The sequence below is a fragment of the Manis javanica genome, chromosome 9 (assembly GCF_040802235.1).
Source record: "Manis javanica isolate MJ-LG chromosome 9, MJ_LKY, whole genome shotgun sequence".
NCBI classification, from domain to species: Eukaryota; Metazoa; Chordata; class Mammalia; order Pholidota; family Manidae; genus Manis; species Manis javanica.
In genome coordinates this window covers 103,000,659-103,025,580 of record NC_133164.1, presented here as the reverse complement: position 1 = coordinate 103,025,580, position 24,922 = coordinate 103,000,659, and the positions used below count along the sequence as shown (strand labels likewise).

General features: G+C 36.8%; 1 protein-coding gene across 4 annotated transcripts in view; it reads left to right on the top strand.

The window, feature by feature from the left end:
• The window catches only part of DYM (dymeclin), a 403,540-nt gene that overhangs the window by 226,194 nt on the left and 152,424 nt on the right, over positions 1-24,922 (top strand). For 2 of the 4 annotated variants that reach the window (XM_073213037.1, XM_073213040.1), the window contains one exon: positions 9,240-9,404. The exons of the other annotated variants lie outside the window; for them this stretch is intronic. In XM_073213037.1, the coding sequence (XP_073069138.1) occupies positions 9,240-9,404 (165 nt within the window). The remainder of the gene's footprint in view (positions 1-9,239; positions 9,405-24,922) is intronic. 4 annotated transcript variants of the gene reach the window in all.

Here is a 24,922-nt window from a genome sequence, read left to right as displayed (position 1 = left end):
GTCTTTTTTTTTTAATATTTGAGAGTAAGTTTGCAGACATGATATACTTTTCTGTGTATTTCTAAAAACAAGGACATCTTTCAAAACCAGGAAATTGACATTAAGAATATACTATTGCCTAATCTACAGGCACCCAAATTTAATCATTTGCCCACTTATTTCTTTTCTAGGAAAAAAAAACTACCATTTTACACCCCTCCATCGCCACACAGGTCTGGAACCCAGCCTCAGAATTACATATTACATTTATTGTCCTGTTTCATCTCCTTTAATCGGGAACAGTCCTTTAGTCTTCCTTTGCCTTTCAAAATTTTAAGACTACAGAATAGCTTTTTGGTAAAACACCCCTCAATTTGGATTTGTCTATTGAATCCTCAGGATTAGATTTAAACTCTGTTGTGATCATGTGAAGAGGGACATGCTGTGAGGAGGGACTTATGGTAATACTAACTGCAATCACTTAAGGTGTGGCGACTCTCACTTTTTTTTTATTGTAGTATCATTAATATATAATCACATGAGCAACATTGTGATTACTAGATTTACTCCATTTTCAAGTCCCCACCACATACCCCATTACAGTCACTATCCATCAGTATAGTAAAATGCTATAGAGTCACTACTTGTCTTTTCTGTGCTATACTGCCTTCTCTGTGCCCCCCCTACATTATGTGTGCTAATCATAATACCCCTTAATCCCCTTATCCCCTCCCTTCCCACCCACTCTTCCCAGTCCCTTTCTGTTTGGTAACCATTAGTCCATTCTTTGGTTCTGTGAGTCTGCTGCTGTTTTGTTCCTTCAGTTTTTGCTTTGTTGTTATAATCCACAGATGAGTGAAATCATTTGGTACTTGTCTTTCTCCGCCTGGGTTATTTCATGAGCATAATACCCTCTAGCTCCTTCCATGTTGTTGCAAATGGTAGGATTTGTTTTCTTCTTATGGCTGAATAATATTCCATTATGTATATATACCACATCTTCTTCATCCATTTCTTGGCTATTGTAAATAGTGCTGCAATAAACATAGTGGTGCATATGTCTTTTTGAGTCTGGAATCTTGCATTCTTAGCGTAAATTTCTAGGAGTGGAATTCCTGGGTCAAATGGTATTTCTATTTTTAGTTTTTTGAGGAACCTCCATATTGCTTTCCACAGTGGCTGAACTAGTTTACATTCCCACCAGCAGTGCAGGAGGGTTCCCCTTTCTCCTCATCCTCATCAGCATTTGTTGTTTGTGTTTTGGATGTTGACCATCCTGATTGGTGTGAAGTGATATCTCATTGTTTTAATTTGCATTTCTCTGATGATTAGTGATGTGGAGCATCTTTCATGTGCCTGTTGGCCATCTGAATTTCTTCTTCAGAGAAGTGTCTGTTCAGATCCTCTGCCCATTTTTTTTTTAAGTTGGAATCCTTTTTTTTATTTGCATTTTTTTACTGAAGTGTAATAGATATGCAATCTTACACTAGTTTCAAGGATACAACACAGTGGTTCACCAATTGCCCACATTATTAAATCCCCACCCCCACTAGCACCGTTACTATCTGCCAACAGTTGGAGTTCTTTTTTTCTTTTCTTTTTTTTTTTTTTTTTTTTTTTTTGGTGTCATTAATCTACAATTACATGAAGAACATTATGTTTACTAGGCTCCCCCCTTCACCAAGTCCCCCCCACATACCCCTTCACAGTCACTGTCCATCAGCGTAGTAAGATGCTATAAAATCACTACTTGACTTCTCTGTGTTGCACAGCCCTCCCCCACCTCCACTATACATGCTAATGGTAATGCCCCCTTTCTTTTTCCCCACCCTTATCCCTCCCTTCCCACCCATCCTCCCCAGTCCCTTTCCCTTTGGTAACTGTTAGTCTATTCTTGGGTTCTGTGATTCTGCTGCTGTTTTGTTCTTTCAGTTTTCCTTTGTTCTTATACTCCACATATGAGTGAAATCATTTGGTACTTGTCTTCCTCCGCCTCCTCTGCCCGTTTTTTAATCAGATTATTTGCTTTTTGGTTGTTGAGGCACATGAGCTCTTTATATATTTTGGATGTCAACCCCTTATTGGATATGTCATTTATGAATATATTCTCCCATACTGTAGGATGCCTTTTTGTTCTACTGATGGTATCCTTTGCTGTACAGATGCTTTTTAGTTTAATATAGTCTCACTTGTTAATTTTTGCTTTTGTTTCCCTTGCCCGAGGAGATGTGTTCATGAAAAAGTTGCTCGTGTTTATATTCAAGAGAGTTTTGCCTATGTTTTCTTCTAACAGTTTTATGGTTCCATGACTTGCATTCAGGCCTTTGATCCATTTCGAATTTACTTTTGTGTATGGAGTTAGACAGTAATCCAGTTTCATTCCCTTACATGTAGCTGTCCCATTTTGCCAACACCAGTTGTTGAAGAGACTGTCATTTCCCCATTGTATATCCATGGCTCCTTTATCATGTATTAATGGGTTAATATCTGGACTCTCTATTTTGTTCCATTGGTCTGTGGGTCGGTTCTTGTGCCAGTACCTAATTGTCTTGATTATTGTAGCTTTGTAGTAAAGCTTGAAGTTGGGAAGCATAATCCCTCCTTCTTTATTCTTCCTTCTCAGGATTGCTTTGGCTCTTTGGGGTCGTTTGTAGTTTCATATGAATTTTAGAACTATTTGTTCCAGTTCATTGAAGAATGCTGTTGGAATTTTGATAGGGATGTCATTGAATCTGTAGATTGCTTTAGGCAGGATGACCATTTTGACAATATTAATTCTTCCTATCCATGAGCATGAGATACATTTCCATTTATTGGTGTCTTCTCTAATTTCTGTCATTGAGTGTCTTGTAGTTTTCAGGATATAGGTCTTATACCTCCTTGGTTAGGTTTATTCCCAGGGATTTTATTCTTTTTGATGCAATTGTAAATGGGGTTGTTTTCCTGATTTCTCTTTCAGCTAGTTCATCATTAATATATAGGAATGCTACAGATTTCTGCATATTAATTCTTTATCCTGCAACTTTGCTGAATTCGGATAATAGTTCTAGTAGTTTTAGAGTGGATTCTTCAGGGTTTTTTATATACAGTATCATGTTATCTGCAAACAGTGACAGTTTAAGTTCTTTCTTACCTTTATCTGGATGCCTTTTATTTCTTTGTGTTGTCTGATTGCCATGGACGGACCTCCAGTACTATGTTGATTGGAAGTGGGGAGACTGGGCATCCTTGTTTTGTTCCTGATCTTAAAGGAAAAGCTTTCAGCTTTTCACTGTTAAGTATGATGTTGGCTGTGTGTTTGTCATATATGGCCTTTATTATGTTGAGGTACTTGCCCTGTATACCCATTTTGTTGAGAGTTTTTATTATGAATGGGTGTTGAATTTTGTCAAATGCTTTTTCAGCATCTATGGAGATGATCATGTAATTTTCGTCCTTCTTTTTATTGATATAGTGGATGATGTGCAACTCGCACTTTTAAAGAACACAGTTTTTATGTTTTATGAAGCTCCATTCTCCACACACCCCCACCTGCTCACCTACTCCACACAAATTGAGTCCTGGAGTCCTTTCTGGGACTCAAAAAACAAAAACTAATTATAAGCCTGTTTTTTTAAAACTCTTACCTTAGACATTATCAGCTTCATAAGACTTTTGTTTAGGAGAAGTGTGCTGGGGTAGAACTTGGAAAGTTTCCAGAGCAGAATGGGTCCTGAGCTTGGATATTCATTTAGAGAGTTAGGAAGCCTCTGCACCTGAGCACAACAGAATTGTGAGTAGATTCCATTACTGATTGACAGGGTAGTCAACATGTCACTTTTTTTTTAAATTTTGTAATTTCATCATTTGGTAAGTAGCGATTGTGATACCGTTTTTAATTACCACAGTGAAATATGGTGACAGAAAGATAAGTAGGTCATAAAAGTGAATGTACTTTTTAAGAGTTCCTCCTTCATATATTTATGGCTGGGAAACATCAAAAACCTGTTAATTTGTGTTTCTGTATGGGCTTGTGGCTGACACAGAGATCTCTAGTGCATTTTTCTAGGAGGTCTGTCCTTGACCCTTCCTATTCATGCTTCTATTAATAGTTTTTTTTAGAAGAAACCATGAAAGGTATTCTCAGTTTTGTACATGACAGAGTGAGAGTCTATATTCAAAATTATCTTCATGTATTAGAATGAAGGCAAGCTCTGAAAGATGACCTTTCCTTATTTAAATTTCAAAGATCATTTCCAAAATACAGGATTGGAAACATTGCTCTGTAATGCATTGCATTTTGTCACCAGCTTAGTATGAAAAACTGCTAAAAAATTTAATATGTGATCCTATGCTCATCAAAAAGGATTATAATGTTCCATTCATGGAAGGTAATAGTAACATTATCACTATGTTTAAAGAATATCTTAAAACGAGTGTATCTAAAAAAAGGAACCAATAAGTTAATCTTTCTTTCATGGCAAGATTTCAGTCAGAAGCCATATAACTTACTTTTCAAGAATGAGTAGCAGAGAGTGTTTTAGTACGATGATGAAATGCTGAAGTCAGTGCACCACCATAGTTTTAAAATCCGTTTTCATATCTCTGCCTTTGTTTTGAAGGAATTTTATTTTATGCAGACCACATGTTTTTAAAATAGTTGCCTAATTAAAATCTTGTTCAGCCACCAAGAAATATATGTACCCAGTGGATGCTTGTAATGATCAGTTAATAATGACAACTGAATATATAATTAAGAATTGGTTTTCTGTGACTTTTTATATTTGAAGCATACAGATTGATTGGGCTGAATTCATAATAACAGTTTCAAAGTTGAGTGTTGAGTGAATTTTGATTTCATTTTTTACCATTATTACACTGGCAGTGAAAATATTGAGAGAATTCCTGATAGAACTGTAAGTGACTAGAAGATAATTATTAAAAGCTAATAGCATTGTTTTTTGTCTGTTTGCTTTTTTGTGTGCTAAAAGTGATAGAACCAAAGGATTTTTTTTTTTTTACATAATGGGAATACATCTGTCATGTGACTGCTAATCACCTGGCCTATTTCCATTCAATCACTATTTAATAATAATAACGAATATTTCAAGATTATTAATTTAAGAGGAAGGAACTTTTGTAAATTGAACATTAGTTCTGTTTATAAGGAATTTTAACTATTTCCAGGATGCAGTTTGAAAGTTTAAAATTTGTTTATCATATATGGAAAGTATCTTAAAGGTATGTTGTTAGTATCTTGAAGCACTCTCTTTTTATTGGCTTCTGACAACACTTTAGATTGTCTTCCTCCCTTTCCAGCTACCACTTAATATTCTTTCCCAACCCCTCTCTCTCTTTGATTTGTAAATAGTAAAATTTCTTGGGCCTCGTCCTGTCTTTTCACTCTCACTTCAGGTAATACCCATATTTTCAGAGTCCTGACTTCCTTCCATCTTTGTATCTCTCTCTGACTAAGTCTCTTGGTTAGTCCACACTTCTCTTAGTTTCAAACTCATGCTTACCACCATTTACTGACATGTCACACTATAGTTTCTGAAACTAAACATGTTGAAAACTAAATTCATGATCTTCTCCATAAAAACCTATCCTACCTGGTGCCTCCTATCTTAGAAACTGCTTTCATTCAGTTCCTAAACCAGAAATCAGGGAGTTATTCTTGATGTCTTCTCCAGTGCCACCCCCCACCCCATCCAAATCAGTAAACACATCCTATTGGTTTTACCTCCAAAATCTGTTTAGAATCTGCTGCACCCCTGCTCTTAAGCCCAGTTTGCTGCTGTAGCTCCTTCCTGGTCTTTGCTTTCCACTCTTGTCCCTGGCTAGTTTTATCTTTCAACTTTTGCCCCTCTCCAGTTTTGTTTCTGTATGCAGAAATGTATTTTTTAAGTGTAAATCAGATCTAGCTGCTCCCCAGCTCAAACCCTTCATTAGTTTTCCGTGATAGGATAAATCTTCTAACATAACCCACTGACCCTGCATGAGCCTGCCACTTTTTACTGTTTGTCCACTATACACACATTGAACTTCTTTCAGATTCTGGAACTTCCCTAGATCTCTCTGCTTCAGTATATTCCTGCTAGTTGAAATAATTGCTCTTGTAGCACTTCAAATTTTAAAAAATTAATTTGTCATTGTATACTTGAAACTAATATGACTGTATGTAAATAAAAAAAATTTAATTAAAAAACTAGCAAAAGAAAAAAACTGGTAACTGAAGATTAAATAACCATGTGTAGTCTCTTGAAATGAATTTTGATTCCTTAAGAAAAAAATTAGTCATTACCTTCTGTGATACATAGCAAGTTCATATATTACAAAAGATACAATGAAAAGTAATTGTCTCTCCCATTCATATTTTCCAATTTTATGTGGTCAGACTCACTTATGAGTCTTTATTTTTTAATAGCTCTCAGGTATATGGTTTATTTTTGAACTTGTTTTATTTTTAACTTCAAATCTTTGATCAACCTGGAGTTTAGTTTAAGAGGTGAGGGGAAGACTCAGTTTTTTTTTTTCTAGTTATCTACCAATTATCCCAATATCATTTATTGAATAATTTGTCTGGCTTTCTAAGTGTCACCTTTACCTAATACTGTGTTCCTGTCCTATTTCAGTGTTTTAGGTATTCTGTGTACTCATGCATCATACCAGGCTGTTTCTGTTAATGCCTGTCTAGAGCTTATGCCATCTTATAACTCTGGTTTTTCAAAATTTCCTGCTCTTCTTAAATATTTAATTTCCATATAAACTTCAGAATTAACTTGTCTAGTTTAAAAAAATTGTATTGGTATTTTTGAAGATATTAATTTTTAGATTAACATATGAACATTTGGTAACTTTACAATTCTGGAGTTTCCTGTCTGAGAATATAGTCCTTTTTTTTTTTTTTTTTACATTTTATCAAGCCTTTTCAGTTTTTCTTTACTACCATTTTGAAGATCTCATCATATATTTGATCATTTTTGTTGTCATTGTAATGGAATCATTTTATCTTAAAAGACATATTTTTTTTTTTAGTACAGGAAGGCTATTAATTTTGACTCACTCTCTTTACAACAGTCATGTATTGTTCGTAATAGATTTTTAGTTTGTGGCCCCTTCCCCCAGCCCATACTCTTTATTCAGCTAACTGCCATTCTTAAAATGTCAGCTTTAATTTTACTTTCCAAGAGCCCTTTCTCAAGCTCTGAATCTCAGGGGAATCTCCATTTTTCTCTTCTTAGACCACCCTGTACTTTTCCTTTCTAGTACTCATTATAATTTGAGATCATACCATTTCAGTAGGATTTTTTTTAAATTGTCTAATATATATCTTTCCTTCTATCTTGTAATCTCCATGTGGGTAAGAATTGTGAGTATTTTCTCCTCAGCCGATTTTCAATGTCAAACAGGTCCTATATGCAGCACATACTAATACGGCTTGGCTGATGAGGAGATTGGTTGGTTGGTTGGTTGAATAGGTGATTCATTTGTGAAAATTTGCCCATTTCAGACTTTTCAATCTATTAGTTTGATTTTGAGTTCAACATACTTTAAATCTGTTGCCCCTTGGGGACTAGGTATATACTTTTGGGGTGATTTTTTTAGACATCGTTCTCAAAGGCTAGCAGTCTAGGTAAATCATTTGATGTGTTTATTATTTTGTTGGTTCACCCCGTCAGATTTGGGATTTTCCTCTTTCAAACATTATTTTTAAGTGGTCTGACATACAGCAAAAGTGAAATTGCTCTGACAATAATAATAATTCTTGTTCTAATTTTTTATAATATAGTTTCAAAATTTTGGAGTAATTTAAAGTGTTTGGTTCTACATTGCAATTTGTGGATTTGAAACTTAGATAAAATATGCATTGTTACAAAGCTGCCAGTAGCTATGCTGGATCTAGAATTTGACATTTTCTAATTTCTTAACTAGTATTCCCTCTACCATGGCATCTTCCATGTTGCTATAGTTTTATTGTCTATCTTCCAGGAATGTATCTGTAATACTGTTAGAAGAAAATATCATACATCACTTTGCCCTGCCAAGGCAAATTCCATATGGTGAACACCATTATTTTCTGAGACTTTACCCTTGTCAATATCTCTTTTTTTTAAATAGACTTTTTAAGAGCAGTTTTAGGTTTATGGAACCTTGGGCAGAAAGCACAGAAAACCCTCATACACCCCATTTCCTTCCCTGTGGCACAGCTTCCCTTGCATCAACATCTGCAATAGAGGTGAGATATTTACAATTGGTGAACCTAACTAGACATCATTATCACCCGAAGACCATAGCTCACATTGGGTTTCACTCTTAGTTGTGTACTTTCTATAGGTTTTGACAAGTGTGTAATGATATGTGTCCACCATTATGGTATCATACAAAATAGTTCACTGCCCTGAAAGTCCTCTGTGCTCTGACTATTCTTCTCTCCCACATAACCTTGAGCAACCACTGATATTCTCCTGTCTCCATGGTTTTCCTTTTCTGGAATGTCATAGAATTGAAATCATATAGTTTGTAGCCTTTTCAGATTGGCTTCTTTAACTTAGTAATATGTGCATTTAAGATTCCTCCATGTCTTCTCATGACCTGATAGCTCATTTTTTTATTTAGCAGTGCAAGATATCCCACTGTCTGGATGTACCAGTTTATTTATCCATTTATCTACTGAGGGACATCTTAATTGCTGCCACATTTTAGCAATTATGAATAAAGCTACTATAAACATGTGTGTACAGGTTTTTATGTGGACATAAGTTTTCAACTCTTTGGGTAAATAACAAGGAGCCTGACTGCCAGATCATATGGTAAGAGTATGGTTAGTTTGGTATAAAAACTGAAACTTTGTTCTAAAGTGGCTGTACCATTTTGCATTTCCACCAGCAATAAATGAGAGTTCTTGTTGCCCCACATCCTCACGGCATTTGGTGTTATCAGTATTCTGGACTTTGGCCATTCTAATAGGTGTGTAGTAGTATCTTGTTTTAATTTGCATTTCCTTACTAACCTGGGATGTGTGGAACATCTTTTCATATGCTTATTTTCATACATCATCTGCATTATCTTCTTTGGTGAGGTGTCTGTTTAGGTCTTTTGCTCATTTTAAAATCAGGTTGTTTATCTTTTTTTAAAAATACTCTCTTTTAACAGTTGTTTTTTCTTGGGTACCATCTAGTGAAAATACACAGAAAGCTTTGAGGACATTGAGAATGATTAATTTTTTTAAAGGAAAACTCCTCTCTTTCTGTTTTTCTCCTTTTACCTTTGTCTTTCAGTTATACCTGCCGCCACTTGCGGAGATATGTTTATGTGTTGGACAAACTGTGTTTCCCCCACTCTCACTGTTCTACGCTTCAGCATTGCTTCTCGACCCTCAGTGACAATGGAGAGGAGCTCTTGTCTCTAACTTGCTCTCACATTCTCAGATCCTATGCTTCCAGGTTATTAACCTCTGCTGTCCATTTACTGCATGCTGCATGCTATGTATGACTGATGATTGCATGTTTTATTGGGACACATGTCAGTCAAATGATTAAGGAGGAAATTTATATTTGAAATGATGCTAAATAATTCTTTAAAATAATACCTGGGATTTGTTTCCTTAAAATGTTTTCTCAAGTACTTTTTATTGTATTTCATGGGAGAGAGAAAAAGCTCTCAGCTACACTGTTATGTAAATTTAACAGAATCTTTCTATATTTTGCTCCATTTGGAAATCTTCTGGTTTAATTTGTAATAGATGGGAGTGCTCTGATTTGTGTGTGAAATAGACTCTACAGTTACTATTAATTACACATGAATTTTGAGTTCTCTTACTTGCTCTGCAAGCATGCCTGAGGGCTGGCTATGAGACTTCACCCATGTTTTGATAGAGGCACATTCAGCTGGGGAGGTTTTTGGAGGTAGAAATTATCCATTGGCTTTTTATATTTCTTACTTATCAGAGCAGTTATAAAATTGGCAATTTTCAATGTGTCATGGGTAAGTGTACATTAAACATGATGGTGGGAATGGTAAGAAAGAGATAAGCCCTCACTGTCAAGTTTCAGAGAAAGTCCCCACCTGCTGTTTGTATGTATCATGAACCAAAACAGAGCGTCAGTATGACATGACTGCTTTGAACTTCACAGTTGACAATCTTAACACACATTTTCTGTAAGTTAGAGATGACTTATACCAGCAGTATACTGTTAGCTTGGTGTGGTGTCTGAAGCCAAGAAGGAAAAACCGCTATGACCACCTTCTAGAAAATGGCAAACATTTAGAATTCAAATCTTTTCAGGTGAGGAAACATTCAAATGCTTCAGACTACATAGTATATATAAGTGATAACACTGATTATTAGAAATGGAAGACAGTGTGGCATCTACTTTGATAGAGAATTTTTTTGGTAGCTGAAATATTTTATGGACCCTAATAATGATGTTGGTCAGACTCTTATTGAATAGAGACACTATAAGAAATAAAACCAGGTATAGAAAATCAAGTGAAATTAATAGACTAAACTATACAAATATAGTAGAATTTATCAAAGTAAAGCCAGTGAATGCCTTTCAACTGACTTATGTAAAGTGAGTGAATATTAGGTAAGTGAATACACTTAGGAATTGGAGACAGAACCTGTTTGGTTGCAAAGAATGGGCTGCTACTAATCACTGAACCTCTTCTATGGGCAGCATAATTGATCTTGCCCTTGTTTACTGGTGTGTTAGTCAGGGTTCTCCACAGAGAAGCAGAATTAGTAGATGTATGTGTGTGACTATGAAGAGGAAAAGAGACTGAGGTATATTTTAGGGATAAATTGGCTTTGGTGATTGTAGGGCTGGAGAGTTTGATTATAGGACTGGCTGGAAATTCAGGTAAGTATTGATAGCAGTCTTAAACCCTAAGTTCATAGGGCAGATCAGCAGGCTGGAAACTCAGGCAGGATTTTTATGTTGTAGACAGAATTCCCACTTTCTCAGGAAACCTGTCTTTGTTCCTAAGGCCTTCAACTGATTGAGTGAGGCCCACTCACATTATAGAAGATAATCTCTTTTCCTTAAATCAGCTGATTGTAAATGTTAATCACATCCACAAATACCTTCACAGCAATGTCTAAGTGAGAGCTTTACCAAATAGCCAGGCCTCTTAGCCTAGCCAGGTGGCATATAAAGTTACTGTCACACTAATTGTCTCCTCTGCTTTTTTTTTGCGTGTGTGTGTCTATATCATGTCTGTCCTGCCAGACTCAGCCTCCTGGGAGTAAACACTACATCTTAATCCTTGTTACTCATCTTGTAGCACCTCACGCCTGGTGCATTGTTAACCCTTACTGACCTAGTTGCTGCAGGTTTTACCATTTGCAACAGAGACCACTGTCTACTTTCCTCTAGAGTCACACCCCTCACTTCTCAGGAACAGACAAGAGAGAGAAATACATGATCAACTGGGAAGATAAAAGGAAACAAAAGGAAAAGGACTAGGAAGAAAAGTAGCAGGTGTCGGGGTGGGGAGGGGAACAAAAGTCAAAAGCTGAGAGAGGAAAGATGAAGGCATCATGTGGTTCAGAAGGCAGCCAAAGTAGCATGGGATTCCTGAACCCCCTTCACCTGATTCCTGGCAGAGAGAAATCTGCATTCAATTTCCAAGTTGGTTATAGCATTTCTTCTGCATTTTCCATTTCATCTTTTAGCACCTTTCCAGCAGGCCCTCAGCCCTTACCTACTCTGGTTCTTTTCTCATCCTTAGGAGGTGGCTCATTACTCTCATCCAAGGTTGAAGGTATGTACCCTCCAGAGGGTATGTTTTTCGATACAAAGCCCTCTCAGGACTGAAAAGCCTTTACAGTCGATTTGTAAAGAAGTGTCAGGCTCTGGAATGCCCAGGTAGATGGGTCAGTAAACTTCATAGCATTTTTCAAATATTGTCCCCTTTGCAAGCATGTCTCTTTCTGACAGTTTCCCATCATCTCTCACCTTATTCTAGGGCTGTTGCCTGCGATGCGCTATCTCTTGACCTCCAAATTCTGTAAGGCCCCATCCACTTTTTCCCTAACAACAGAAAAGGAATACAGTGGCTAGGGACTTAGGATGCACTTTTCAGGGCATTCTTCCTCCCCCACTGGCTTTACATCCCAGCTCCACCCCTTGCAGTCTGGGACAGTGCAGGAAACTAATTCAGGACACTTTCAGAATGTGTGCAATTTGCAAAGAAGGAGATACCTGGTCACCTTTGTGTCATATTCATTTGTAAGTAACTGACATCCTGTATATGTTATGGCACAAGGTGAAGTGTAATCTAGTCCCCGTAGTTGAAAGATTTTTCTTTCAACAGAACTATGTTGTATAAAAGTACAAACCAAGTTAAATGCTTGAATGGAGCAATCACAGACTTACTTGACAATCCAGTTGGCTTTTGGTTATGCAAAATGTTTAAATTGTAAAATCTAATTCGGTTATTAGAGTGAAATATTAGCTCATTCCTAAGGAAGGAACTTTAAAGAAAAAAGTCTACCACGAGTTACTGCTAATCTCCATCTTTCTACTGCAAACTTCTTACCAATATAAGAATTCTTTTTTTCAGTATCTTTGAGAGAGAGTGCTTCTGAGTGCTTCACACCACAGGAGGCAGTAGAGTTCTCGTTGTTTCATTGTCAGAAAGATTTCATATGTCAGCCTGCCAATAACTTTCATATGATGGTTAGACTCTAGTTGAGAGAAACACACAAATGTGTAAGCTTGCTGCTTATGAGAGACATTCAGATTTTTAAAACATCTGTCATGACTCCCCTTAATTTTTTTCTTTAGCTTAAATTGCTTTGTTACTCAACTATTCCTGATAGATGATTTTTAGATGATTTACTCTTTATCTTCTTGGATTATCTATATTTATCAGCATCCATCATAAAATTTAGCATCCAGAATTGAATGTAATATTTCAGTTGTACTTTATAATTTTGGCCTTTGTAAGTTTAAACTATATAAATTAAATTACAGCTTTAAATTATACTCTTTTTTTTTAATAGAATTTAAACTTTATTCTACTTGGTTTGATTAAAGCCAAATAAGTCAATGTTATCTGTTATAAAATGCTTTTTTGGTTTTTTTTTTTATTAAGGTAGGTATTGTTGATATAAAATCTTGTGAAGGTTTCATATGACGAAACAATGTGGTTACTACATTCACCCATGTTATTGTGCTCCCCCATAACCCACTGCAGTCACTGCCCAACAGTACAGTAAGAGGCCACAAAGTCACTATTTGCCTTCTCTGTGCTACACTGTCTTCCCCATGATCCCCCCACACCATGTGTGCCCATCATAATACCCCTCAATCCCCTTCTCCCTCCCTTCCCACCCACCACTCTCCCCCACCCCTCCCCTTTGGTAACCACTAGTCCCTTCTTGGAGTCTGTGAGTCTGTTGCTATTTTGTTCCTTCAGTTTTGCTTTGTTGTTACACTCCACAAATGAGGGAAATCATTTGGTACTTGTCTTTCTCCATCTGGCTTATTTCACTGAGCATAATGTCCTCCAGCTCCATCCATGTTGTTGCAAATGGCAGGATTTCTTTCTTTCTTATGGCTGAATAGTATTCCATTGTGTATATATACCACATCTTCTTTATCTGTTCATCTACTAATGGACACTTAGGTTGCTTCCATATCTTGGCTATTGTAAATAGTGCTGCAATAAACATAGGGGTGCATATGTCTTTTTGAATCTGAGAAATTATATTCTTTGGGTAATTCCTAGGAGTGGAATTCCTGGGTCAAATGCTATTTCTATTTTTAGTTTTTTGAAGAACCTCCATCCTCACCAGCATTTGTTGTTCTTAGTCTTTTTGATACTGGCCATCCTAACTGGTATGAGATGATATCTCATTGTGGTTTTAATTTGCATTTCCCTGATGATTAGTGATGTGGAACATCTTTTCATGTGCCTGTTGACCACCTGAATTTCTTCTTTGTAGAATTGTCTGTTCATATCCTCTGCCCATTTTTTAATTGGGTTATTTGCTTTTTGGGTTAAACTGTACTTTCTTAATTTGAAGACAACAACACTGATTTTTGAAAGCAGGCACACCTTGGCTCCTGTAAAGTTCCCAGATAAACACACTTTTTTACATAAACATACATCTTCCCTTGACTTGCCTTACATTTAATTTACATTGATGTGGTCCCATCTTCCTCTGTTTGAGTTATACCCCATGAAGCAATAAGCCTTTCAAAAATGGTAGCTTTTCTTGTTTACCCTCAGAAGCACTGAGATCAGCTCTCAAGTTACCAGTTTTGGACTTGACTTCTGGAGCAATCAGACTTAGAATTTCAAGTGAGCATTTCATAATTTTAAATTCCTTGTCAGTAACTATATGAAATCAGATGCTTGGCTGTCTAGATCTTTATGTCCAGTTTTAAGTTCTGCTCTCTTAGGTTTCAGGGTGGAACAGTAAGGTTTATGAGAAATATCTGAAAAGGAAACACCTCATTTCCTTTATTTTTAAGTGGCTATATATTCCATATTTTGCTGATTCGACCTATGTATATATTTGCATATACTACTTATATTGCTGGTGTTAAAAATATAGCTACTAAAATATATATATAGCTACTAATAGTGTTTAATTGGACCTGAGACAATTAAACTAGCATTGAAATCCTTGGCTAGTTAATACTTTGCTAAGGTCAAAGCTTCCTGACCTTTTGGGCATCATAGAACTCCTCTAGAATTTATGATGAAATCTAATATTGTTTTAGTTGGGCCTGAGACAAAGAAAAATCAAGGGAAAGTTTAGTGTTGAGATGATTGTGTTTTTATTGACATCACTTTTTTTTTAGTTACTATTAACTCAGGGCTTCAGCTTTTTGCTGACTGATGCTAAAAAACAGCATCAACAATGTTTAAAAATTAATTTCTACACATACTGATTTAAAAACATTATGTCCTCTTCTTATAACACTAAGCATGTTAGCACTGAAGTCCTTGGTTAGTTAATACTTTCCCAAGGTCAGTGGTTCCTGACCTTTTGGGGGCCATAGAACTCTTACACAATCTGCTGGAAATTATGAACTCCAAAAGACAAAGAAAAATGTCCCTCTAAATTCAGAGTTTACATGCATCTGATTTAGTTACATTATTAAATACACCTGCTGTAGAAGAGCGACAGCTCCCTGCCCCAAAGTCTGAGCTGTACAGCATCTCTGCCCTGTAGAATTTTCAAGACCCAGAGTTGTTCTCTCTTGTGCTTCACCACTTCCAACGCCTTGCCCTCATCCAAAAAGTCGAGAATGGCTCACCACAAGTCGTACATTCCCTCCAGCAGGAGGATGGAAAGGAATGGGGTGAAAGGTACATCCCCATTTTAAGGGCATCACACATCTCTCTGGACAGAACTTAGTCACAGGATTATCCAGCCTGCTTGTGAGGCTGGAGATAGAGGCTTTAGCTGAGTGGGCATGTGGTTTGCTAAAAAATTCTTACTGGGTAAGAAGGGCAGACAGATATGGGGACAAATAATAGTCTCTGCTACACACTGGGAGAGTTCTGGTCCTGGTAATAAAACTAATAAATGTGTACTTGATGATTACTGTGGGATTAGTCCTCTGCAAGGCAGCAGGAGGGTCCATGATGAAGATAAAACCACTGGGAAAATCATTGCCTTATACTATGAGTTATGTGTAAAATTAGTAATTTGTGAAAAGAGATTTTTTGACATGCAAATCTGACATGGCCTCAAATAAGATTTGAGCAGGAACCTAAAGGTTAAGTAAAGTTTAATTGGGAGATCAAGTGCAGAAGTTCACAGGTAGGAGGGCACGTAATATATTCTGGGGACAGTAAATGGAGTAGTTTGGCAGGAGCAGATATTGATGTGGAATTCGTCAGTATTGCAGGTAGTTATATTGTCTGGGGCCATACTCCTGAGGGCCTTGAATGCCAGGCCAGCACATTTTGTGTATTTGTTTTTGTTTCCTGTTGTTTATTGTGTGTGTGTATGTATATAGATTCTGAAAGCTTTGGATTTTTTTAAGGCTAATTTTATTACATGTAAATTATAACTCAAGTTTTTAAAAAGTTCTTAAAGGTAAAAGGCCTGGCTGTATCTTTTTCTTTTTTAATTAAAGTATCATTGATATACAGTCTTATGTTGGTTTCAAATACCCAGCACAGTTCAACAGTTACCCATATTATCAAGTTCTTACCTCCTCCAGTACAGTCACTGTCCATCAATATAGTAAGATGTTACAGAATCATTAACTGTATTCTGACATGCTGTACTACCATCTCTGTGACCAACCTTTATTGTGATTGCAAAATATTGTGCCCCTAAATCCCCTTCCCCTTCCACCCGACCCTCCCTAACCCCTTCCCCTTGGTAACCACTAATCCCTTCTCAGTGTCTATGAGTCTACTGTTATTTTGTTCCCTCTCTTTTGCTTTGTTGTTATACTCCACAAATAAGTGAAATCATTTGGTATTTGTCTCTCCACCTGGCTTATTCCACTGAGCATAATACCCTCTAGCTCCATCCATGTTGTTGCAAATGGTAGGATTTGTGTTCTTATGGCTGAATAATATTCCATTGTGTATATGTGCCACATTTTATCCATTCATCTACCGATGGACACTTAGGTTGCTTCCATATCTTGGCTATTGCAAACAGTGCAGCAGTAAACATAAGGGTGCATATGTCTTTTTGAATCAGGGATCTTCTTTTCTTTAGGTAAATTCCTAGGAGTGGAATTACTAGGTCAATGGTATTTCTAATTTAATCTTTTGTGGAACCGCCATATTGTTTTTCACAATGGTTGTACCAATTTACATTCCCACCAACAGTGTAGGAGGGTTCCCATTTCTCCACATCCTTGCCAGCATTTGTTATTTCTTGTGTCCTAGATAGTGGCTGTGAAAGCATTGAGTTTTGCTTAGTGTTTTCGAGCATGAGTGTTAAGCATGTTTCATCTGATCATTTTAGTGCATTTCAAACAATTTAATAGGAGAATTTCTGAGTGCAGGTAATAGGCCAATACAGAGATTCATTATTGTGGTAGTAGATATGAAAAAAGGACTTGACAGAAGTGATTTTAGAAAAAATGAATTGGACAACCATATCAAGAGAACATAATTAAACATTATGTTTAGTATGTTTAGTATGAACTATTAGTAGGAACCTTTGACATTACTTATGTTCATATGGTTAGTTCTTATGAACAAACATTGCAAATATTTAGTATGAATCATCTGTATAGCTTAAATTTCATGCTTAAAGAATTTGCTAGAGATATGTTTTTGTTGCTGATACTCAATATTAAAAGCTTGTGAGAGGGGGAAAAAAGATGGCATCATGGGAAGTGAGGCAGAAAACTCCTCCCAAAATCACATATAACATGAAAATATAGCAAATACAACTAACCCTGAAAAAGCCACCCAAAGACTACAGAACCAACTGCTACATCTGGGGAAAAGAGAAGACCTCACAGAAAAAGATAAAGGAGCAAAGCCACCATCTGGCAGGACCCAAGCCCTTCTCCTACCCCAGCCTGCAGGTGTGAGGAAGAGAAATGGAGCAGGGAGGGAGTAGAAGCTCAGGACTGCTGAACACCCAGTCCTGAAGGTCTGTATCAGGAGCATGAATGCACATTATATGGTGCTCTGGAGATGAGTGGGGTTGGAAAGTAAAGATGGGTGGAATACTCAGAGACTGAGATTCCAGCCAAGAACAGGTACACACAACCAGTCCACCAGGACAAAAGAAAGGTGGGAAGTTTGAAAGACTACCCAGTAGTAAGAGGAGAGCTAAAGGGACAAAGATTACACGGAGTTTACTGCTTGGGAGAAAGGCAAGTGGACAAAATCATCCTGGCATACTCAGCCCAGCAGTTTGGGGACTCTCGGGAGCTTCATTCACTCCATCCTCCTGGCTGGCAATGCAGCCCTGAGGCTCCCAATGTGATAAACAGCCTGCCACTCTTCCTCCCAGCACCTGCAGCCCCCACCATTGTGCCAGGCCAGCTGGAGGGTGGCCCCACCCATAGCAACTAAAGAGGTGTAGCACCAAGGTCCTCCCTTGCACGGCCAACTGAACTTGGCAGTGAAGGCATGCATTACAGTGGGGAAGACAGGAAACCCTCCCAGCTGAGCTATTTCCTCCTGGAAGGCACCAGTTCTGCTCACCTAAAACCCACGCCATTGCTGCAGGTGCATGGCAGCTTCAGAGGGTAGAGCTTCTCAGAACCAGAGGGCATTGCCTACACAGTTATTATTCCATAGGAAACACTAAAAAAATGAAATGGCAAAGGAATTTGGTCCAACAAAATTACAAGAAAAAACAGAAGAAAGAGGGCTTGGTGAAACTGAATCACCAATCTTCTTGATAAAGATTTCAAAATAAAACTCATAAGCATGCTCATAGAAATACAGAAAAATATTTAAGATCTCAGGGAGAACTTCAACAAAGAGATAGAGATAGAAACTTTGAAAAATACAATATCTGAAATGAAACATATACTGGAGAGATTTAAAAGTAGATTAGATGAGGTAGAAGAGATGGTATATGGAATAGAAATTAGAGAACATGAAAACAAAGAAGCTGAGGCACAGAGAGGAAAAAAGATCTCTAAGAATGAAAGAATACTAAGAGAGCTGTGCAACCAATCCATATGGAACAATATTCACATTATAGGGGTTCCAGAAAAAGAAGAGAGAAACAAAGGGATAGAAAGTCTCTTTGAGGAAATAATTGCTGAAAACATCCCCAGTCTGGGGAAGGAAATAGTCACTCAGGTCATTGAAGTATAGAGATCTCTCAACACAAGGAGCCCTAGGAAGAAAACACCAAGACATATAATAATAAAAATAACAAACATGAAGGACAAGGAGAGAGTACTGAAAGCAGCCAGAGAGAAAAAAAAGATCACTTATAAAGGAAAGCCTGTCAGGCTATCATCAGACTTCTCAGTAGAAACATTACAGGCCAGAAGGGAGTGTCATGATATATTTAATGCAGTGAAACAAAAGGGCCTTCAACCAAAAATACTCTACCAAGCAAGATTATTTAAATTTGAAGCAGGGATTATACAACTTCCAGATAAGCAAAAGTTGAGGGAATTTATCTCCCACAAACTGTCTCTATAGTGTATTTTGGAGGAACTGCTCTAGATGGAAGTGTTCCTAAGGCTAAATAGCTGTCACCAGAGAATATAAAACCACAGTTAAGGAAGTAGACCAAAGATTAATTACTAAGCAAATGCAAAATTAAATTAACTACCCCCAAAGTCAGTCCAGCGATACACAAAGAGTTCAGAATATGACACCTAATATATAAAGAGTGGAGGAGGAAGAAAAAGAAGGGAGAGGAAAAAAAAGAGAACCTTTAGATTGTGTTTGAACAGCATAATAAGCGAGTTAACCTAGACTGTTAGCTAGTAAAGATGCTGCCCTTGAACCCTTAGTTACCACAAATCTAAGCCTGCAATGGCAATAAGTACATATCTATTGATAATAACCCCAAATGTAAATGGACTAAATGCACCAATCAAAAGATGTAGAGTTACAGAATGGATTAAAAAAACAAGACCATCTACATGCTGCCTACAAGAGACTCACTTCAAACCCAAAGACACACACAGACTAAAAGTGAAGGGATGGAAAAAAATATGTCATGCAAATAATAGGGAGAAAAAATCAGTTGTTGCAGTACTTGTATCAGACAAAATAGACTTCAATACAAAGAAAGTCACAAGAGACAAAGAAGGACATTACAAAAGGACATTACAACAGAAGGATATAACCATTATAAATATCTATGCACCCAATATAGGAGCACCTAAATATGTGAATCAAATACTAACAATTAAAGGGGAAATAGAATTCAATGCACTAATTTTAGGAGACTTTAACACATCACTCTCCCCAAAGGGCAGATCGACCAGACAGAAAATAAGCAGTCAGAGGCACTGAACAACACATTAGAACAGATGGACCTAACAGACATCTACAGAACTCTACATCAAAAAGCAAGAGGATACACATTCTTCTCAAGTGCATATGGAACATTTTCCAGGGAAGATCACATGCTAGGCCACAAAATGAGCCTCAGTAAATTCAGAAGGATTGAAATTGTACCAACCAGCTTCTCAGACCACAAAGGTATGAAACTAGAAATAAAGTATGCAAAGAAAACAAAACCCTCAAACACATGAAGGCTTAAAACATACTCCTAAATAACCAGTGGATCAATGACCAAATAAAAACAGAAATCAAGCAATATATGGAGACAAATGAAAACAACTCAATAACCTAAAACCTGTGGATGCAGCAAAGCCAGTTCTAAGAGGAAAACCTAGCAATACAGGCTTACCTCAGGAAAGAAGAACAATTCCAAATGAGCAGTCTAAAGTCACAATTAATGAAACTAGAAAAAGAACAAATGATCCCCAAATTCAGTAGAAGGAGGGACATAGTAAAGATCAGAGGAGAAATAAATAAAATTGAGAAGAATAAAACAATAGAAAGAATCAATGAAAGCAAGAGCTGGTTCTTCAAGAAAATAAACAAAATAGATAAACCTCTAGCCAGACTTATCAAGAAAAAGAAGTCTACACCCATAAACAGAATCAGAAATGAGAAAGAAAAAGTCACTACAGATACCACAAATACAGAGAATTATTAGAGAATACTATGAAAAAATATATGCTAACCAATTGGATAACTTAGAAGAAATGGACAACTTTCTAGAAAAATACAACCTTCTAAGACTGACCCAGGAAGAAACAGAAAATCTGAACAGACCAATTACCAACAATGAAATTGAACTGATAATCAAAAACTATTTAGGAACAAAACACCTGGTCCAGATGGCTTCACTGCTGAATTTTATCAAACATTTAGAGAAGACCTAATACCCATTCTCCTTAAAGTTTTTTAAAAAGTAGAAGAGGAGGGAATACTTTCAAACCCATTCTATGAGTCCAGTATCACTCTAATACCAAAATGAGACAAAGACATCACAAAAAAAGGAAATTACAGACCAAAATTCCTGATTAGCATAGATGCAAAATCCTCAACAGAATATTAGAAAATCAAATTTAAAAATACATCAAAAAGTTCATCCATCATGATCAAGTAGTATTTATACCAGGGATGCAAGTATGGTTCAGTATTTGAAAATCAATCAACATCATACACCACATCAACAAAAAGAAGGACAAAATTCACATTGTCATCTCCATAGTTGCTGAAAAGCATTTGACAAATTCAACATCCATTCATGATAAAAATTCTCAAAGTGAATATAGAAGGCAAGTACCTCAACATAATAAAGGCCATATACAACAAACCCACAGCCAACTTCATACTTAACAGCAAAAAGCTGAAAGCTTTTCCTTTAAGATTGGGAACAAGACAAAGATGCTCACTCTCACCATAGGTATTCAACATAGTACTGGATGTCCTAGCCATGGCAGTCAGACAAAAAGAAATAAAAGACAGCCATATTGGCAAGGAAGAAGTTAAACTGTCACTGTTTGCAGATGACATGATATTATATATTGAACTCCCTAAAGACTCCACCAAAAAACTATTAGAACTAATAAATGAATTCAGCAAAGTTGCAGGATAAAAAATTAATATTCAGAAATCTGTTGCATTCCTGTATATTAATAATGAACTAGCTGAAAGAGAAATCAGGAAAACAACTCCATTTACAATTGCATCAAAAGGAATAAAATCCCTGGGAATAAACCTAACCAAGGAGGTGAAAAACCTATACCCTGAAAACTACAAGACACTCATGAGAAAAATTAAAGAAGATACCAATAAATGGAAATACACCCCATGCTCATGGATAGGAAGAATTAATATGTCAAAATGAACATCTTGTCTAAAGCAATGTACAGATTTGATGCAATCCCTATCAGAATACCAACAGCATTCTTCAACAAACTAGAACAAATAGTTCTAAAATTCATATGGAACCACAAAAGACCCCAAATAACCAAAGCAATCCTGAGAAGGAAGAATAAAGCTGGGGGGATTACACTCCCCTACTTCAAGCTCTACCACAAGGCCACAGTAATCAAGCAATTTGGTACTGGCCCAAGAACATACCCATAGATCAATGGAACAGAATAGGGAGCCCAGATATAAACTCAAGTGTGTCTAGTCAATTAATATACAATACAGGAGCCATGGATATACAGTGGGGAAAGATAGCCTCTTCAACAACTGGTGTTGGCAAAACTGGACAGCTACATGCGAGAGAATGAAACTGGATTATTGTCTAACCCCATACATAAAAGTAAACTGGAAATGTATCAAAGACCTGAATGTAAGTCATGAAACTATAAAACTCTTAGAAGACAACATAGGCAAAAATCTTCTGAATATAAACATGAGCAACTTTTACTTGAACACATCTCCTTAGGCTATAGAAACAAAAGCAAAAATGAACAAGTGGGACTACATCAAGCTAAAAAGCTTCTGTATAGCGAAGGACATGAACAGTAGTACAAAAAGGCATCTTACAGTAAGGTAGAAATATTCATAAATGACATATCTGGTAAGAGGTTAACATCCAAAATATATAAAGAGCTCATATGCCTCATCACCCAAAAAGCAAATAACCCAATTAAAAAATGGGCAGAGGATCTGAACAGACACTTTTCCTAAGACGTTCAGATGGCCAAAAGGCACGTGAAAAGATCCTCCACATCGCTCATTATCAGGGAAATGCAAATTAAAATCACAATGGGATATTACCTCACACCAGCTGTAATTGCCAACATCCAAAGGACAAGGAAAAACAAATGCTGGCGAGGATGCAAAGAAAGGTGAACCCTCCTACACTATTGGTGGGAGTGTAGATGAGTTCAACCATTGTGGATAGCAATATGGAGGTTCCTCAAAAAACTGAAAATAGAAATACCATTTACCCAGTAATTCCACTCCTAGGAATTTACCCAAAGAAAACAAGATCCCTGATTTGACATACGCACCCCTATGTTTACTGTGGCACTATTTACAATAGCCAAGATATGGAAGCAACCTTAGTGTCCATCAATAGATGAATTGATAAAGAGGTGGTGCCTATACACAATGGAATGTTACTCAGCTTTAAAGAGAAAACAAATTCTACCATTTACAACAACATGGATGGAGCCAGAGGGTATCATGCTCAATGAAGTAAGCCAGGCAGAGAAAGATAATTACCAAATGATTTCACTCATTTGTGGAGTATAACAGCAAGGCAAAACTGAAAGAACAAAGCAGCAGCAGACTCACAGACTTTCAGAATGCACTAGTGATTACCAAGGGGAAGGTTTTGGGGAGGATGTGTAAGGAGTGAGGATGAATGGGATAAAGGGGCACTATAATTTGCACTCACAGTAAAGCTAGGTCATGGGGAAGGAAGTACAGCACAGAGAACACAAGGAATTACTCTAGCATTTTACTACACTGATAAACAGTGGCTGCAATGGGGGTGTGTGTGTGTGTTCTTGATAATATGTGTGAATAGAAACCACAATGTTCATGTGAAACCTTCATAAGATTCTACATCAGTAATGATTTAATTTGAAAAAAGTGCTTGTAGAATCCAGCTGGTAAAAGTTTGATTTTTTTTCAAGAGTCCAAATTTTAAACTGTCCAACCATTAAAAATTTTGTTTTATTATATTAAAGAGTTAGTATAATATTCATTCCTGGATTAGTATGCAATCATAAGTTGCATATGTAAGAAAAAATGATGGAAAATAGTGGGTTTCTATAAAGAAACATCTACCAAGAGTTATTGAAATGTTAATATGTTAGGAAACACCTTATCCTAAGGAAAGAGTTATGTTTAGAAGCAAAATAAGTGTATGAGCAAATCAACTATATTTTTTCACCTCAGTGGAATATCATGCAGCCATAGAAAACATATAAAAACTGAGAAATTTGGAAAACATTTGTTATAATGTTAAGTGAAAAAAATATAAGATTATATACTATTAAGACAACTGCAAGATTATATGCATATGGACAAAAATTAGATAATATTTGCAAAGAGTTGTGGAACTTTAGTAAAATATATGTGACGTTTTAACATAATTAAAAATTTTTTTAAGGCATTTAAAATATGAAAGTTTAAATAAGTTTCTCTTTTCCCTTTTCTCTCCCCTCCCTCCAGGTATCCCAAGTTAAGTGTATGTTTTTGGCTTTTCTTTTTTTCCCTTCACCAATATAATGCAATGTCAGTTTACCAATTGGGAAAGAACTACAGTGGTTATGGGAATAGATAGGCATTCTCTGATCTGTGATCACAGGTAATTTCTCCCACTGGTAATGTCCCCATGGCTTACTTTAAAATTTATATGGAATCTCTTTCTCCTCTCCCCTCCCTTCCCCTCCCCTCCCCTCCCTTTCCCTCCCCTCCCCTCCTCTCCCCTCTTCTCCCCTCCTCTCCCCTCCCTTCCCCTCCCCTCCTCTCCCCTCCCCTCCCCTCCTCTGCTCTCCCCTCTCCTCCTTTCCCCTCCCTTCCTTTCCCCTCCCCCCCCCTCCCCTCCTCTCCCCTCCCCTCCTCTCCTCTCCTCTTCTCCTCTTCTCTCTCTTTTTTCTTCCCGACTGAATGGGTTTATAATTCTCAGTAAATACAACATCAGTCATCTTTTTTTCTAAACTGTAGCACTTTCAAATTTAGGAGTGTTTTTACTCATTTAGTGTGTCCTTTATACTATGGTTTAAGAAATCACATCTGGAGCCATTTCATTGCTTTGAAAGGATTGTATCTTCAGTCTAAACCTAAGACAATGTTCTAATTTGTCTTCTCAAAAGAGTTTTTAAAATGGCTAGAATGGCCTTGTCATAACATATACCATTCATTAAATCTGTAATGAATAAATATTTGAAGCCCTAGTAATAATTTTTCATGCATATGATACTGTCTTGATAATTTTGTTGTGGCTATGTGCTTTATTGATTTCTGTGCCACTGTTGTGGCATGA